This window comes from Amorphotheca resinae (assembly GCF_003019875.1).
Source record: "Amorphotheca resinae ATCC 22711 unplaced genomic scaffold M430scaffold_1, whole genome shotgun sequence".
Lineage (NCBI taxonomy): Eukaryota > Fungi > Ascomycota > Leotiomycetes > Helotiales > Amorphothecaceae > Amorphotheca > Amorphotheca resinae.
In genome coordinates this window covers 3834733-3852171 of record NW_020194471.1, presented here as the reverse complement: position 1 = coordinate 3852171, position 17439 = coordinate 3834733, and the positions used below count along the sequence as shown (strand labels likewise).

Sequence of the window (17439 nt, the reverse complement as noted above, 5' to 3'; positions counted from 1 at the left end):
GTTTGCTTGCTGCGTAGTAACTCTAAACAAAGTATATTGAACCCCTCCAAGAGTATAGGACAAAGGCGAAGGCATTTCAATCTAGAAGAACCACGAGACAGTGATCTTGTGGTTTCAAAGATTGGGCCCTCCGTTGGACCATCGACATTCACGGAACCAATTATCTGATAGTGTTCCATTATAAGGTCCCAGCAGCCAGAGACATCCCGTACTGTGCTCTCATCCAAGTCCTCGAACATGGACATACATGGCTCTTCCCTATTCTCCATACCCCATTTTCCAGAATGAAGCAAATCTTATAGTCCGTTCTCCTCTAGCTTTAACCTATAATCCACTGCAGGTTCCTAGCATCCTTCGAACTCATAGCCCAAAGACCGACTCCACCACCTCACCCAGAATTTCTCTATCATCCTCCCGTGACATAATCTGTCTCGCATCTTTCACATCCACCCACAACGTATCGTATTGCTCCCATTCCTCCTGCGTTCCATCGATCTTATCCACCGTAGAGTCCGCCTCGGCCACAAACCAAAAGATGATCTTCCATACACCCCGCGAGGCACGCTGCTGAACAGCAATCGGCTCTGTAGTCAACCGTTCATTTCCATCTTTCGATAGGTCTTCCCCACCTTTTCCAGCGTCCGCCTCGGCATCAGCAGGCTGCGTCGCGAGGGTTGGGAAGGAATGCGGCAGCAATCTGCACCGGATGCCCGTTTCTTCGAAGGTTTCACGCACGGCTGCAGCCTCCAGCGTTTCGCCGATGTTTCTGCGTCCCTTTGGCAGGAGGTACTCGCCTTTTAGACGGTCGAAGATGAGGAGGGCTTTTTTGGCTTGGATATCTACTGTGACCGTGCCACAGCTGATGCAGAAATCGGTGGAGAAGTGGAGGGTTCTTGGAGTAGCCATTTTGGTTGCTTTGTCCTTGGTTGGGGGGGTCTTCAACCAAGACGCTTTTGTATTGAGGTTGTTCGAAGGTTCATTGCCTATTCTTACACTACCTGTTCATACTGAGCTAATTGATTCTCTCTTGATTGAACATATAAGAATTTCATGGTATTGGACTGGATATATTGTCACGATCCGGAGTGATTGATGAGAATCCGGTACTCAAGCCTGAACTACCTTACCTACCCCACCTACTTCGTTAGGACTAGTGTAATCCAACACGGCAACCTTACTTCACATCCTGCAAACCCTTCACAATCCAACAGACCGGAGACCACGAACTTCTTTCCAGCCGCATAGTGGCGATTGTCTGTTTACAATTTTCTCCTATATATGTCATTTCAATGCTGATCATGCTTCCTTAATCTCGGCATCTCCATACCGTACAGTTATACTTTTGCACCGATCCTTTTTGGACTTATTAGTGAAGGAGAGCAACTCTATAGATTGGGAGAGATCATCCAGCCGATTCTCAAAGGGTTGCTCCCAAATCCTCGATTTCCGATATGACTGCGAAGCCGCTTTTGCAAGATTCCCCATTAAGATGTTGAAGTGGCTTTATGTAGCTTTCCTGCTCTGAGCTATCTGAAGCAGCTCTAGATGTTTTCAAGCGATGAAGCCACTTGGTGACCTCGACTTTTGCAAGTGCAGTTTTCCTTTATTTCATGGTTCTTGACCGCAAAGTAATTTTACACGCGGTAGTCAAATGTTTGTTCTCAGGAAATGGCTGCTAAATATTTGATATCATTTTCTTGGGTTGCAAGTGAAGCCTCACTGTTGATGTAAGTTCATTGTAACGAATGTGAATATACTCAATCACAGAGGATTATGACTTGAATTCATCGGAGGCCAGTAAAGTTACCTTAAGCAGCCTTCCAGAAGAAGGGCCGTCTACAGCCTCTGTCAATATCTTAGATCACGTGGCATTTCATTAAGCGAAGGGGAAAAGGGGTTCATGCAATTTGTAACAACTTTGTCTGCCACTTGAGGAACGCGAAAATAACTTTCCTACTGTTTGCTGAAGATATTTCTTTGAGACTCCCCAATAGAAATGATAACTCAGTTCTGTAGTTGATTCTGATATTTGTGGGAACAGGCAATCACTCCTCGCGAGGGAGACATTTGGACTGTCCCCCTATATCCAGCCTGCTCCTCAGTGTTTCAAAGAATGTACTTTAAGGGGAGGTACAAAGGTTAGATGCACTTGCATCGTATAAGAATACGATCTTCTATTGCAGAAGATCGCTGTCCAGGTGCAATTGTATCTTGATTTCGAGAGCGATAGGCATCTACCTAGTTGTACTCGAACGCGTGAGGACAATCGGGAGGGCCTCGCTTATTCACCTACCTTATGATTCAAAATAAGGGTTTTGTTCCCAACCAAACAAACACAAGAGACAAAGAACTTGGTGGTCGAAGAGTACACCTTCCTCCTCACTATGACACGTAAGCTTGTGTTTCCTAAAGAGTCCCTTGGCCAAGATCGTTTGGTCTAAACTTCGAGTACGAACACCTGACGAAGTCGCTTTCTGTGTATACTAGTATCCCTGTTGATTCGCTCACTGGGCTACTGGTTGCACGGTCTCTCACAGTGAGATATATGTTACCTATACTATCTCAACTAGTGTACCCCCCCTTTTTTTTGTTTTATTTTTGTGGTTTTAGTGATTGTGGTGGTTTTATTTCCATTGTTTATTTTTTTCTCTTGGATCTACCGCTTCGCTTCGTGTTGCTCGAGAGAGTGAGGCGGTTTTGGTACCTTCCATTCCCTTCTACTACAACAACGCTTTATTTAGTTCAATGGTAATTCACCCCATATAATTCCATAACAACCCAGATCGAGTCCCAAGGTTACTTTATTGTCCCTACCTCCCAAAGCTTGAATGGAAGCCGAAAGGTCCTCCCTGGAGCCACATTCGGATGACGCGTTGTTTGTCTCCTAGAGGTGTGTTTACTTGGCGATTTTGCGCTTGGGTATTGGGCAACCCAATTGTATTATATCCTACTTTGCCATTGTTCCTCAGCCAGAAGACCTAGAAAGGCTGCCCGAGAAACCCGCCTCTTCCACCAGTTGAGACATCAACCACAACTTACTAGGGTGCAACTAGGAGCCCTCAACTACGTGTTTCCCTCAACTACGTCGAGAGAGGAGCTGGTTAAGAAGTGGGAAAGCGCTAGAACCAAAACTACTAGAGCTGAGGCCGAGACATCTTTCATTCACGCTCAAAAGGGAGGCCGGAGCGCATGATTTAGAAAACACGAGAGAAAGGGATGGAATTTGATGGGAGGAAGATCTCTGGAGAAGCCGAATCAGAGAGAACTCCGATCGGAAGTCGGAACAAAGAAATCGAGACGCAGAAAGCGGAATCCAAAACGGTAAGTGAAGTTGGAAACTGAGAGACTCAAGATTGAAGTCCAGGTCACAGAAGACAGGAGAATAATGGTTGAAACCAAGTGGAATAAAGCCAAGGCTAATACAAGTACAGATACTAAGGCCCAAGGAAACCCAAAAATCAACGTCGACGTACTCGCAGGATAGAGAGTCAAAAATGGCGCCAGCCGACACTGAGATATCGGGGAACGGAGTGCCTCAGGAGCTCGACATCAAGGAAACCGATGCTCACTCCTTGAAGGTCACAGGGAAGGAGAGTGACGGAGTTAAGTTGGCGGAGAAAGAAAACTTGGCAGTGAACAGCCTAGCAGAAGTGACCGCAGCTGAGGATGGAAGACTGGGACAAGCGAGCATACGTGATATACAACCAAGCCGAACAGGAGACAAAATTGGCCCTGAAGGAAACCAACCATATGAAGACTCAGGTGGAGATATGCATCCGGAAGAAGGACTTGAACATCTAAGTCAGAAGAAAACTCAAGCCGCAGAAACCTTCGACCAGCAAGGAAATCGAGCAAAGGATACGGTCTGTGAAAAGCCTCGTCAGGCTGACGACAAAAGTGACCAGAAGGGGTCTTCCGCTGGGACAGCCCCTGAGGCGGAAGGGTCTCAACTAGGAGACACTGACACCGGGGTAAGTAATACAAGTGGAGGCCTATTGAGGGACACTCAGAAAGAGATAAGCGCTATGCCAACGGCGAAACTAATTGGGGGCGGAACCAACGTACCACTGTCTGATGAAGAGGGGAATAAAGAAGTTCAAGAATCCGAAGAGAAACCTGATGAGGAGAAACACCAGGACAACGCTCGCACCTACCAGGGTCCGAGTCAATATGAAGAATGCTCTGATTTGGTAAAAGTAAAGCCCCAACAGAGTAAACCGTCTGACCAGGAAGGACTTGACGAAGGCGAAGAATTTCATCTGCAGCCAGTAGCAGAAGACCAACACCACAAAGAGCAACAAAGTTCAGGTAATGGTGGAAACGAAATTCAAGGAGATGATAAACTCGAACATCAGTCATTACCAAGACCATCCTCGCCCAAGCCATCCCAGTCGACTACCCAACCTGAAAGGAACTTCGACATAATAATTCCCCCACTTGACAGCAATCACCTGTCGAACGAACCCGCCCCCTCTCCACAATCCAATGAAACCACGAAAGTTAAGAGACCCCGCGGACGTCCACCAAAGAAAAACGTTTCAAGCGAACCACAGCAAAAGAAAGACAGCCAAGTTCCAAATCCGACGAAAGAATCTGTCAAACAACGAGATGACGGCGTGGATGTTCCCAAGAAGAGAGGAAGGGGAAGACCCAAGAAAAGCGAATCTGGGGTTGAGGTCGAGAAGGAAACAAAAGATATGGGTAAGAGGAAGGCGGAAGGGAAACCAAGCGATGAAGCAGGGGCGAAAAAAGTGAAGGGAAGACAGACCAAGAAGTAGCAGAAGCCTAGCCGAGGCTGAGGATGGAAGCTCTTAAGGAACTGTGGCAGTCCCAGATATTTTCACTTTACGCAAATCCTATGGGCTAGGAATGGTGGCATGATATGAGATATATGGCATTGCAAATTTTGTGCGAACAAGGAATTCCGCATAGTATTGGCCAAACCTTTTGTAAGTACTTCGTGTGCGGAACAAAGGTAGCCTCTAGTTTCTTAGGAAGGAGAGGCATAATCACTCTCAATAGTCCAAGTCTTTTGAGTCTCCCTATCTTGACAACTAGAAGTTTAGGGAATTGATTGCTGAATTTCTTCAGATGCACGTCTCAAATTTCATGTCTCTGGGTATGCTTTTCCCCGACAAGTTACCTCCAGCAAGGCTGCACCTGCCACTTCGACTTAATTACTTTACTTCCTAGAGTACCTTTCGTTCCCTTCCATGAACTCAGATATTGTTTACTTTATAGTTTGCTTCTATAAAGTAAGTACTTCTGTCCGATATCTGAGAGCATCATTCTTCAAACTTCTAATACTTCTTTCTACTGCTACCAATAATCAAAATAGCCTTCGACTCCAACATGAGATACTCAATCCTTATCCTTTTTCTCTCTTCACGCTTTGGAAACGCCGGTGTACTTGCTAGTCATGCGGAATGCAAAGATAGTTGTGCGAGTGCCATTGCCTCCAACGACAATGAACCTACTCGTAGCAGTCTCTCGATTGATTGCGATATGTTCCTTGCAACAACCCTCTATCTGACCAGCAGGTATATGATTTTCCTCCCCCTCAAATTGCCCATTGCCACTTGGACTCAAAGTGCTGATAATATCTCTCTGCATAGTATTCTCACCACCGCTACTGTTACAATGATCCAGAATAATGACGGCCATAACATGCTGGCGAACCATGCAGAGGAAACGATATGGTCGGCTCATCTGCACAGTGGATCGCCCACGATGAGTGTCCGGAAAGTAATGCCAACCGAACCTCCGCATTATGTAGAGAGCTTGTGCCATTATCCTTCGGATCCCAGGCCTCTTATCAACGTTTATGGTTCAGCTTGTGCTTGTGCTGGAGCAACCCCAACTTTAGCCATAGCCCCAATCTATGTGGGTTCACCCTTTGAAACACCCCGATGGCATCGTAGCCTTATTAGTTCTTACGGATATTTACTAATTCTCTACTGCAGACTCAAGTCTATACAAAGCAAGAAGAGCTCCGGGTGTCTCGCTTCAAGATTCTTGCCATCCCTCTAACAAAAGGGGCAACTAAGGGGTATTTGAGTGTCATGACGCACCAGTTCTCCTGGCTAGGTACAGGGGCCTTGGTTTTTGTTACAAACCATTCTGAGCTAGCCAACGTGTTTGAGTTCACTCCAGACCATCGGCTTCGGCTTTCTGGAACAGATCTACTTTCAGCGAGCGATGACGAGTTACCCGCCTTCGTACCACCGACGTCTCGCAACAATGTGGGGTATGGTGTTTTCCGCTTCTGGTCTCCTGAGCATCCTCTACATCCGAAAATTCACGCACGGTCATTTTATATTGATTTACAAGCACATCCTGGTCAAAGAGGGCTTCAAGTCAGAGCGCTTGTGAATGCTAGTTTCGGCTCTGAAGTTATTGCTGTTCAGAATGAAGACACGCCAGTCGTATTCTTACCAATTGGACGAGAAACCCCAAACGCTGAATCGGACTTTTTGGCCTCTCTTTATACACTGGAGGCAATTGATTTTGAAAAGATGCAAGATTGAAGGCATCCATCCCATGAAGCGTTTAAGGATAGTTGGAATGAAAAGGGGCGCTTGCGTGTCTGCACTAAAACTTGGTGATGAGAGATACCAGTGAGCGGGGAGTCACAACGGAATCGACATGCAGAGTAATGGGCGTTCATACGATTAAACATTCACAAGAAGCACTCATAGATGAAGAGCAGTTCCAGTTGATTAGACTTAGCTATAGGCCTTGAAACATGGTTTTAATAGTCTCTAGACTATAGTATTTCCAAAGCAATAGCAGCAACCCACTGCAACAACCTAAACGATTGACAATAACTGGTAGCCAATTGATGGTCTACTATGGTTTAAACCTCAATATTCAAAATATCCTCCTGCCTTCCTTCTACCTTGAAGGGAAGGACACAGCCCTACGTCTAGGTGCTGCCCGCAAAACTGTACAAACCAACAGCGACAGATAGACGGTCTACTTCTTCTGCCAATTGTACACGAGTCTAATCTTGATTGACTTATCACCCTTGGAGACCACTATTCTCCTGATATAGTACCTCTCCCCCTCCACCGTAGCAAAGCCCCAGATCTGGCGCGCCGTCCAGCCCTTATCGGAGACGACCAAACTCTCGACGTGGCGCTCCCCGGCGGGGCCTCCATTCTCAGCGTCGTCCTCCAAGAAGCCCTGGTTCAAAAAGTCATCGTCGACATCCTCGATCTTGATCCACCGCGTCTTCCCATTCAGCTGGCCGAAGATATGGTCGCTGTGGGGACGCTCGACCCAGTCCAGGGCGCGCAGCTCCGAAGTGCCCTTGAGCCCGCCCGTGGCCGTCTGGTCAATGTCGATGTGCACGACGCCGGCTTCGTCGGTGTATTGCTTGACGTGCAGGTAGACGGTCGCCAGCCCGATGGCTTTGCGCGTCAGCCAGCCGACGCCCTGGAGCGCGAGCACGGGGTCTGGATCGTCGGAGAGCGTTTTGTTCTAGGTAGGGCGGCGGGTGGTCAGCTCGGGGCTTATTCACGGGGAAGAAGTCGGGGTATAGAATATGGGGTATGCAGGGGAGATACCATGACAAAGGTGCCCGTGAGGTCCTTGATGGTGACTTCTGGGGGAGCAGCCATGGTGTCTTAGAGTGGGGTTGGAGATGTGAATGAAAGTGCGTTAGATGCGGCTGAAGTGCGAAGCTCTAATGATTGAAGATATGGAGGGGGGAGGTGAGAGAGAGGCGGGGAGAACATGGAATTATAGTTCTCCTCATATGGTTCATGGGAACCTGGGGATATATAGAAAGTCCAGGGACAAATGCGGAGGGGTTCCTGGTTCCTTGAGTGGAACATATGAAGCCGAGGTCGAGGGGTACGCTACTCCCGATACAGCTAGTGTAATAGTCCGGAAGGGGTTAGCTCCCTGTGGCTGATCCCACCAATCACAGCGCCCCTATTAGTGTGGAGGTTTCTGCGCTAATGCACTGGCGATGCACAGACCTGTTCCGCCCTCCGATACTGGAGAAGGTATTGTCAGCGCCAGAACAAATTCCTGCGAACTTCTGAATCATCCTCCGAATTCCTCAAAACGGCAATTTTCTCTTTTTCGCGTGGAGGAGCACTGAGGCTGCCATCTCTTCGCAATTGGCTATTGTATTGCCGTACATAGCAAAGATGCTTCCACAATTAAGGATGCGGGCGAATGCCTCCATCCTGAGCTCGAGAAGAGCTTCACAATATGTGTAAGTGCTGAACCGTCAACAAATTGCTTCTCTGGAGCCTCGTGGGCTAATATTCATTCGAAGCCGCTCCCTCTCATCTACCGCCTCATGTCGAGCCAATGACGCCGACCTCAAGCTCAACAAGATGTCTTCCAAAATCACGCAACCAAAATCACAGGGAGCTTCGCAGGCCATGTTATATGCCACGGGGATGACTGAGGAAGGGAGAAACAAGGCCCAGGTCGGTATCTCGTCAGTGTGGTATTCGGGCAACCCTTGCAATATGCATCTGCTGGACCTCAACAACAGGGTCAAGGAAGGTGTGGAGAAAGCCGGTCTGATCGGGTATCAATTCAACACCATTGGAGTCTCGGACGGGATTTCCATGGGCACAAAGGGTATGCGGTACAGTCTTCAATCGAGAGACTTGATCGCAGATAGTATCGAGACCGTCATGGGCGGCCAATGGTACGATGCCAATATCTCCATTCCTGGTTGCGACAAGAACATGCCCGGTGTGATGATGGCGATGGGAAGAGTCAACCGACCCTCTCTGATGGTCTATGGTGGAACCATTAAGCCTGGTTGTGCTGCTACTCAGAACAACGCTCCTATCGATATCGTTTCTGCTTTCCAAGCGTATGGATCCTACATCTCGGGTGACATTACGGAGGAGACCAGATCAGACATCATCGGCAACGCCATTCCTGGATGTGGAGCTTGTGGTGGCATGTACACCGCGAACACTATGGCCACTGCCATTGAAGTCATGGGAATGACCCTTCCTGGATCATCTTCCAACCCTGCGGAATCTAAAGCCAAACATCTCGAGTGTCTTGCCGCTGGTGAGGCCATCCTCACCCTGCTGAAGGAAGACATCCGACCAAAAGACATCATGACCCGACAGGCTTTCGAGAACGCAATGATCCTCGTCATGATTACTGGAGGATCCACCAACGCCGTTCTCCATCTCATTGCTATGGCTGATGCCGTAGGCATCAAGTTAACAATCGACGACTTCCAGGCTGTCTCTGACCGCACTCCCTTCCTCGCTGACCTCAAACCCTCCGGCAAGTATGTCATGGCTGATCTTGCCAACATCGGTGGAACTCCCTCTCTGCTCAAGTTCCTCCTCAAAGAAGGAGTCATCGACGGTTCCGGCATGACAGTCACCGGTAAGACGCTCGCTCAGAACCTCGAAAAGGTACCCGACTTCCCCTCAGACCAGACCATCATCCGTCCCTTCTCCAACCCCATCAAGAAGACTGGCCACATCCAGATCCTGCGCGGCTCTCTGGCCCCGGGTGGTAGCGTTGGTAAGATCACCGGCAAGGAAGGTCTGCGCTTTGAAGGAAAGGCGAAGTGCTACGATGCCGAAGATGACTTCATCACTGCTTTGGAGAACGGCGAGATCAAGAAGGGCGAGAAGACGGTTGTGGTGATCCGCTACGAGGGTCCCAAGGGTGGCCCCGGTATGCCGGAGATGCTGAAGCCCAGCTCTGCCATCATGGGTGCGGGATTGGGACAGGACGTGGCTCTGATCACCGACGGACGCTTCAGCGGTGGAAGCCACGGATTCCTGATCGGACACATTGTCCCCGAGGCGCAAGAAGGAGGACCGATCGGATTGGTGCGGGATGGCGACACCGTCATCATCGATGCGGAGAAGAGAGTGCTCGACCTCGTGGTCCCCGAGTCCGAGTTGGAGAAGAGACGGAAGGAATTCGTTCCCCACCCCCTGAAGTACAAGAAGGGCACGTTGGCCAAGTACTCGCGCGTCGTCAGCGATGCTAGCCACGGATGTATCACGGATGGAGAGTTTGTGGAGGGAGGTATGGATATGAATGAGCAGCTGTGATATATGGGGGTTCCAAATGTATTGTAAAAATTCGGTAGGGAAATAAAAAAAAGCCATTTATTTGTTCATGTTCAAGAAGCTGGAAGAGAGAGAGAGAGAGGTGGTGGGTGATATGTATTTTGAAAAGAGGGGGAGGGGGGGGGGGGTGGATTGCGAGAGGAGAGGAAGTGGCGTTGAGTGAGGGAGGTTTTGGTTATTTAGGTATCTATTTATCACGGAATAGGTTTTCTCTTCCCACAAGAACACCACATCCCACCACAGCAAGCCCCTTTATTCCCCGTCGGACACGCGTCGACGTGACATATACATTGTTTGATTGGTGTGCGTCGGGTCTTGTGGGGGGTTAGTTGGTGTGTTCTTTTGATTTGTTTTGGTTGGGTTTTTGAGTTTGTTTTATCTTGACTTGATTTCCTTGAGAGAGAAGAAGATTGGGGATGGAGAGGAGGGATGAAAATAACTTGGGGGGGAAGCGGGAATTGCTGTGGGATATGAAAAAAGAGAGATAGATGGATGGATTGACGGACGGACTGACATTCATCTAGATAGGTAGAATTCATATACGCGCTTAGATTTTCGATCGCGGGTTGAGAGCGTGGCGCAAGGATGGATGAATGGATAGGAGGTGTGGGCTAGGGAGGGATTGTTTTTGGATTTGTTTTGAAAGATGCTTTGCTTTATTTTGGTTCTTGGTTCTTGGTTCTTGGTTTTGGTTTTGGTTTTGGTTTTCTTGGTTCATGATATATATCAAACATATCATGTCTTATATTATTACAGGGTGCAAGTTCAATACTGGGTGAAGTGTGCGACTGTAGCACAAGTCTATCGATAGCGATAGGCGTCAATGATTCATCCCAGCATGGATTGGATAGGAATCGCTTGACGGGATTCCTGATCTAGGAGGTGAGACAGACGAAGGCTGATGATAGGCAGGGCAGCCGTCGTGGAATTACGCCCTTTGTCGTACAAAGAGGAGAGATGGATGTATGGGTGTCCAATCCCACAATCCCGCCCCCGGCTTCCCGCTCCATTCCGAGCCTCAATCATAGCATGTCCTTACGAGGATTTAGGCAGGTACCGAATCCCGCCTCTGGGACAGGTCCCCGCTCCGCTGCCAGCGGGTGCGGCGGGCACGAAAGTCCCGGTTTGTATACTTCCCTTCACATTGAACGAGTACCATGCTTGGTTCAGTGCTCCGTTCCTGCAGCCCAATACCACAGCACTCCCTGTAAGTTTCGTCAATGCTGCTTGGATGGCGTCAGAAGTGTAAGTCTTGCTCGTCGAGGGCGTGATGCCCGCAGCTTCGAGTGCTTTGTAGGTATCCAATCCCTAAATGCGAAGGGGAAGGTTATTAGTACGTCATGATAGATACCAGATGATCGAGAGTGAAAACCCACCTTGAACACCTCTACAGCCCTATTAAAGAAATCCACCACCTCGGCCCCGGGCTCATACCCGTCGCCATAACAGCTGGGCGCCAAAGTATTAATACAGGTGCCGTGCTTGCTCCATTCGTGCTCCCAGAAATGCTCTGCCGTGCCGGCATTGGGCAGCCAGTAGGTGTTCATATAGTCTAGGAGATCCGTCTGCCCTGCGGCCGTGAGGATCGAGCTTATGTTCCTATATGCCGGAGTGAAATGGCAGTACTGCGGGTACCTGCCGTCGCAGAGGTCCGGCCTGTGTATGGATGATCCCAGTTAGTTGGGATCCCGGAAACGAAGGAAATGGGACAGACCATAGACCGTGCAAAGTCCAACTATCGTCGGGCCCGATCGCAGGACTCGTATCCCAGAATTGCGTCTGCAGGAGCTGCCCGCCAGGATAGATAAAGCAGCAGCTGTCAGGCGCCGCGGTGGTGTTGTGGCAGGAGAGCGGACTGTCGCTGGGACAACTGGGTGCACTGGATAAGAACCCTGGGGAGCTGGCCTGAGGAGAGTTGTGCAGCATGGGAATCTGGGAGAGCAAGCCGCTGCCAAAGGATACTATGGAGCGTATGGACGGGAGGAATGAACCTTCGAATGCCATGGTTGTGGTTGGAGTGGTTGATTGAGGTAGTGTACGAAGGAGGATCTGATGTTGGGGGCGAGGTTGATGTTGAGTTGGAGCTGGTTAAGTGATGAAGCTCAGAGACAAGAAGAATAAGTAGAACAAGAGTACTTTACAGAGGAATATATGTACAACAAATATCTCCAATGATATCTACAATGATACCTCAGGCGTTGTTTCGGGTGCTGCCGTCGTGTGTTGTCCCCCGCGTTGTCCCTTGCCCATTGCCCCTGCTAGTGGCCTGGCCGGCGCTGCGACGTCTTTGTTGTTTACTTGTTACCCTTTTTCGACTATAGGATATAGCCCCCCTATTTCTGGTCTTATTTTCATATCAAACGGGCTACCAATCACCCATGAATGGCCTTATATACAGCTAATTCCACAAAACCAAACCTGTATATGTGTGGATGGGGACGAAATCTTTCACTGACATATATAGACCCTGGGGAAAAAGCTGGAATTCAAAATTGCATCAAATACTCCATCCTCCAAAGTCCAGCAATGCCCAATTCCGCGAACCCTAAAACAATTCTCGACTAGATCTCTCTTCCCAAAGCACCGCCATTTTCGAATCTGCTCGCAATGCTATCCCACAACCTTAGTGCTCCGTTTTGATATCAAAAAAGTGTATCTCCGACGCATCACTACCCTGATTATAATTCCCAGCCTTGAAATAGCTCAATGGAGCATCCAAGCTATATGTGCTAAACGTCTTCTCCGCCTCGCCATTGATGGAGACGCTGAGCTTATTGCTCTCGTACGCGATCGTGTAGGAGAACTTGGTTCCCAGGGGAACGTTCCCTACTGGGAGGACCTTCTCATTTCCTCCCTTCCGCATCTGCTCAACTCCTAGGGTGATGTCGCCTTTGGAGCTGTAGTATAGCTCGCAGATGGGACGCACCGAGACGCTATCGGCAATATGGATCTGGCCGATACATGTCCCATGTGCACTATCATCCGCTTTGACTACAGTAAGTGTAGAAGTTAGACGGTTGGTTGAAGCTTTGGGATCCCAGCTCGCGGGGGTCGTCTCGCGGAGCTCGGTGCGGCAGTGTTTGCTGTTGGTCGTGTGGACACAACCAGTGGAAGCAGGCGACCCGGGAACCTTCATGACAACCGCTCTGGTGGTGGGGTCAGTATAATAGTATTGCTTTTTGGGATCAGAGTAGGTCTTGAGGGACGAACCGGCCACCGTTTGGGGCTTGCCGGGAGTGCCAATAGGGAGCTGGAGAGCCCACTTGCTGAAGTCGATACCATTTGCTGAAGCACTGATAGAATCATTTCCGGTGACACTTCCCGAGGAATGAGCTATAGTGTGGATTTCAGTTGAAGACTTGTCCGGAGCTGGGACTGCCAGTGCCAATGGCGCGAGGAGAAGGGCATGAAGAAGGGTACCTTTTGTGAACATGTTTATAAGGTTCACAGTAACGTGGAAAAGTTGGCAGATGAGAAGTAAATCTGAAGGGAGATCTTGCTTTGTAGAAGATGCGACGACGAGATCATCAGAGGTTAAATAGAGATGATTTTTTGCACATCGCATTGAGTCACAATACCTAAAAGAAACAGCGCAAATAGCAATAGAAATCATATTAAGAAAAAGAATATAAATGAAGGATCTTCGTCCAGGAGTGCAAAATTTCATCAGGAGCTGGATTCGATCCGGATGGCCGCGTGTCGAGCAATGACGAAGTGAGAGCATCAAAGCAACAGTACAACAAATTCAAGAGTTGTATAGATGAAATTAGTGCTCTAGTAGGCCTACGGGATGAATAGGAAGGAGGAGTGCTGTTCCTGAGGAGCTCCCAATTGAAGTTCCTGCATCTTGTCATCACTTGATTTAATCCACTTCCTCAATATTACCTGCTACCACACTCAAGGAAAGACCAGGAGGATCCTATAGGAATCTACCCTATAGACAAGCAAGATTTCAACAACTTGGAACTTCGTCATAGCTCCAACTGAGAGCATCAAGTTTCGGGTTCTCTTGACCAGGGAAACAGCCTCTCGCTCACTGCAAACTATCCCAGTGATTGGAAACATTTACGATTGCATTCGCTAGTTTGAAGTCTCAACTTCAATAACCGTAAGGAAATCGAGTAAAGTCATCAAAAATGACTTCCTGTATTTTGCCGGCCACTCTAGTGCTGAAATAAGTTTGAGGATTCCTCTGCCCTGCGCCGCGAGTTCTGACCCTCAGCCTCCACTTTGAGGCAGGTAAGCTCGTATCCTCCGCGAATCCAGCAACTCCTATTAAGTTCATGAGCCTCTTTGGTTAAGCTTACCTGTAAGTCCCACTTCTACCCAACGATTTCTGTTTGCGAGTTGTGGAAGTGGATGGAGGTTGGAAGTTCATTGCCCATGCGCGGTGTTCGTATGGATTTTGTGCATGATACGTATGGCGGAAAATTGTCCTGTATCGAGTCATCTATCTATGCTTTTGTACAAGTATGCGACATCTGCTATATGAGTAGAGGAGCCCATCGGTTCGAGGAAGCTAAATAGAATCCTAGCCTTGCTTGACAGCTATTATGCTATATATTTCATGTATATACATGATCAAACTTGGGTCGTACCTCTCAGTTGCATAGCTCCATAATAAATATACGAACAGTTATCCTGGCCCGTGGTTGACCTCTATTCCCAAACTCTAGCAAATATGCCACCCACCTCAGCACCAAATCCGCCGGCCGCCTGTAAACCATGCAATGCTATCCGCCTCGCTCGCAATTAATAAAACAATGTTGAAAATGCACTGACTACCTCCCCCCTCAAGGGCGCTTCGCTTCCTCACCCTCCAGCAGATCTTCCATCATCATCCTCTCCGTCATGCTCTTGGGCGCGGCACCATTGAAGCTCCCAGCACCACCGCTTGCTTTGAAACTCTCCCTGAAACTCTGAATATCACTCTCATCCAGACCACTACGTCCATCGAGACTACCAACAAAAGAATTGATAGCTCCCAAGGATGCGGCTTGAGCATGTATCTCGTCACTGACAATAGGCATGCTGAAAGGATGCCCTTTATAAGACCCCACGACTCCCTTCGAGACACTCGTGAACTGTGGTACTATTCGTGTGGGGATCTCACGCGCGGGCGATCTCGAATACTTGCTGAGGTCTGGGAGCTCCTTTTCTCTTTCCGGGGAGATTGGTGAATCTGGCTCCGAATCATTGTGCTCTTCAGGTGGAAGTCTCTGCTCATTGCTGTTCTCATCGAAATGAAAGAGTTCATCATGATCGTCTTCTGTAAATGCCAAGTCCTCGCCACCACCCCTATTTTGATCGTTTACAAAGGTCTTCAGACTGAACCAAGGAGTGCTGGAGGCCTTTTCTGCAGCGGTAGGAAATTCATAGTCGTTTAAGCCAGGGTCTTCGACTGATGGAAGGATACTTGCCGAGGAAGATCTTTGGCCTCTCATCGGTTTCAATGGTGGCATATCAAGCATTTCGTCGTCAGAAGGTGTCTCAGCACCATTTCTTTCATCCAAAGTTTCTAGTCGGGAGCGGTGGACTGTGGGATCGGAGGGAGCACTCGCTTCTGGAATATATAACCGATCCTGGCTATCCCAGGTAGTCTGTGGCTTGCTAGGACTTATCCGTAGATCTTCTTCAGTAGAAGAGTTCTGGGAAATTCCAGCATCAAAAGGTTCTCCATCTGGACCTGCTGATACAGTTGTCCACTGTGTCCCATCATCTTCTAGTGGTCCTCTTGACAAAGCTCGAAGTGCTTGGGACGACGATATCCTCTTAGGAGGTGGCTCGTCAATATCTTCGATTTCCTCGGATCCTGCCCTGTCCTCTGAATCGTCTCCAATGATACGAGCGCTAGGTGGGATATCGTCTGAGAGTATGGATTCGTTGGGCTGTGGCGAAGCTGTTGGCAGAACCTCTTCACCCATCACCTCGAACCGGACCCGTCGAGGGCTTTGTGTTTTGGAGGAGCTTGATGATCTTCGCAAGGCACTGCGACGGATGAGGCCATCACTATTGTCGGAGGTCACTGATACTTCATCTGTACTTCTCCGTTTCGGAGCGGCAGGCCGCCGCAGCTCTGGCGTAGACGTCAATGATCTTGTATCTGTGCTCGCATCCACCTGGACCGACTCCATCTCTCTCTCTTTGCCTTTATCTAATGAGGAGTCATGGTCTGACTTGTGCTCGCGAGTTATGCTGTCCAGCAAGGGCAGGTAGCTTGGTGTGAATAAACCATGAAATTCCTTGTCTCGCTCGTGTGGACTTCTTGGGGCTTCCAGTTCTGGATCTTGCGCGCGATATAGAAATGAGCTTGTCGAGTTTGTTAGATATGGCGGCGCGGCGTTCTGAAGGCCATTCACGAGATTGTCGGTGTTCGCCCCGCATGACTCAATTGGAGTAAGGCTGTCGAGGTTGAGTGACTTGTAACACTTTATATCCTCTGCGATGACCTTCGAAACAGTCTCCGATATTTCCTTAGGGACATCGCGCAGCAGATCCTCTGTGTACTTGGTGAACTCGGATGCCATGTCCCGCCGGTATTGCCATACCCTCAGGTCGAGCTCCGCGAGCTTGTTGTGAAGCTCGGAAACCAATCTGCTTGCTTCGTCCATGATATGACGATCGATGGGGTCGTCTGGGAACGTGATAATGCGCAAGAAGGACGCAAAGACGGCGATTTCAATATCGAAGCATGGCAGGCGCGGTCAGACACGTCAAGTGTTTTGCTATTCGAAGGATTTGCTATTCGAGTTAGAGTTTGCAGGCGTTCTTTTGGCCATCGGGTCTAGAAGTACCTTTAGGTAAGAAATAAGTGGGCGGGTACGAGCGGTCAAAGCCGGCTCGCCGCTCCAGGTGATTGCAGATGGCAGAACTGAACCATAGCCCTGGTTCAAAAAAAAGAGAAATAAATCAGGAAACAAATAACAACAAGAGAGAAAAAGTGTAAAAAGCAAGGTAATTGAGAAGAAAGGAAAAGAGAGAGGAAAAAAAAATTGGGTGATGATTTATGGACGGTCTCAAGACCTCTAAGTGGTAAGGTAGACAATGGTCGAGAGACCCAATAAAATAAACTCTCCGTAAATAGTGTGGAGGATTACCACTAATTACCTCTAATTTACCACTAATCTACTTCCAATTTACCCACACAATGTCATGATATACCGTCATATTCCTGTCAGCCAAGCCACAGATGCACGTAAATCTTGTAAATCTCCGGCTGGCTCAGCATGACATCCTGACAACAATCAACGGCGCCTCACTGGAGTATCTGAATTGACTGAACACGGAACAGCACTCTATATGTTGTAGCAGATTGAAGGCCACAGCTGAGGAGACTGTTCTGGCTGTGATTCCTCTG

General features: G+C 48.7%; 8 protein-coding genes across 8 annotated transcripts; 3 read left to right on the top strand and 5 right to left on the bottom strand.

Annotated features, from left to right (window-relative positions):
- Positions 1-360: 360 nt before the first annotated feature.
- M430DRAFT_15581 (hypothetical protein) lies at positions 361-906 on the bottom strand (the record flags this gene model as incomplete). Its single annotated transcript, XM_024863282.1, has 1 exon — positions 361-906. The coding sequence occupies one exon, from the start codon at positions 904-906 to the stop codon at positions 361-363; it is 546 nt and encodes a 181-aa protein (XP_024725890.1).
- A 2310-nt stretch (positions 907-3216) lies between these two features.
- Positions 3217-4778, top strand: M430DRAFT_55702 (hypothetical protein; the record flags this gene model as incomplete). Its single annotated transcript, XM_024868555.1, has 2 exons — positions 3217-3321; positions 3432-4778. The coding sequence occupies 2 exons, from the start codon at positions 3217-3219 to the stop codon at positions 4776-4778; spliced, it is 1452 nt and encodes a 483-aa protein (XP_024725889.1).
- A 550-nt stretch (positions 4779-5328) lies between these two features.
- Positions 5329-6968, top strand: M430DRAFT_269787 (hypothetical protein). Its single transcript, XM_024865490.1, has 2 exons — positions 5329-5883; positions 5964-6968. The coding sequence occupies exons 1-2, from the start codon at positions 5353-5355 to the stop codon at positions 6525-6527; spliced, it is 1095 nt and encodes a 364-aa protein (XP_024725888.1). The 5' UTR covers positions 5329-5352; the 3' UTR covers positions 6528-6968.
- Positions 6969-6975: 7 nt separating this feature from the next.
- Positions 6976-7798, bottom strand: M430DRAFT_132742 (hypothetical protein; the record flags this gene model as incomplete). The annotated part of the gene is made up of 2 exons (XM_024862266.1): positions 7569-7798; positions 6976-7482 (listed from the first exon to the last, which is right to left on the bottom strand). The coding sequence occupies exons 1-2, from the start codon at positions 7620-7622 to the stop codon at positions 6976-6978; spliced, it is 561 nt and encodes a 186-aa protein (XP_024725887.1). The 5' UTR covers positions 7623-7798.
- A 230-nt stretch (positions 7799-8028) lies between these two features.
- M430DRAFT_132741 (hypothetical protein) lies at positions 8029-10064 on the top strand (the record flags this gene model as incomplete). Its single annotated transcript, XM_024862265.1, has 2 exons — positions 8029-8227; positions 8291-10064. Exons 1-2 carry the CDS (start codon positions 8160-8162, stop codon positions 10062-10064), a joined length of 1842 nt encoding a protein of 613 aa, XP_024725886.1. The 5' UTR covers positions 8029-8159.
- A 1053-nt stretch (positions 10065-11117) lies between these two features.
- On the bottom strand, positions 11118-12008 carry M430DRAFT_91574 (hypothetical protein; the record flags this gene model as incomplete). Its single annotated transcript, XM_024869668.1, has 3 exons — positions 11118-11390; positions 11459-11738; positions 11797-12008. 3 exons carry the CDS (start codon positions 12006-12008, stop codon positions 11118-11120), a joined length of 765 nt encoding a protein of 254 aa, XP_024725885.1.
- Positions 12009-12705: 697 nt separating this feature from the next.
- On the bottom strand, positions 12706-13374 carry M430DRAFT_90616 (polysaccharide lyase family 7 protein; the record flags this gene model as incomplete). The annotated part of the gene is made up of 1 exon (XM_024869662.1): positions 12706-13374. A coding segment is annotated over one exon (669 nt), but the record flags the coding sequence as incomplete, so codon positions are not given.
- A 1405-nt stretch (positions 13375-14779) lies between these two features.
- On the bottom strand, positions 14780-16902 carry M430DRAFT_32768 (hypothetical protein). The gene is made up of 2 exons (XM_024866231.1): positions 16883-16902; positions 14780-16831 (listed from the first exon to the last, which is right to left on the bottom strand). Exon 2 carries the CDS (start codon positions 16691-16693, stop codon positions 14876-14878), a length of 1818 nt encoding a protein of 605 aa, XP_024725883.1. The 5' UTR covers positions 16694-16831; positions 16883-16902; the 3' UTR covers positions 14780-14875.
- Between the last annotated feature and the right edge of the window lie 537 nt (positions 16903-17439).

What these genes read in the sequence shown, in the direction of transcription:
- M430DRAFT_269787 (XM_024865490.1), top strand. Translation starts at nt 5,353, where the DNA reads ATGAGATACTCAATCCTTATCCTTTTTCTCTCTTCACGCTTTGGAAAC. An exon ending in TAGCCATAGCCCCAATCTAT is followed by an intron (nt 5,884 to 5,963) that starts GTGGGTTCACCC and finishes TCTCTACTGCAG; the next exon opens with ACTCAAGTCTATACAAAGCA.
- M430DRAFT_32768 (XM_024866231.1), bottom strand. Translation starts at nt 16,693, where the DNA reads ATGGACGAAGCAAGCAGATTGGTTTCCGAGCTTCACAACAAGCTCGCG.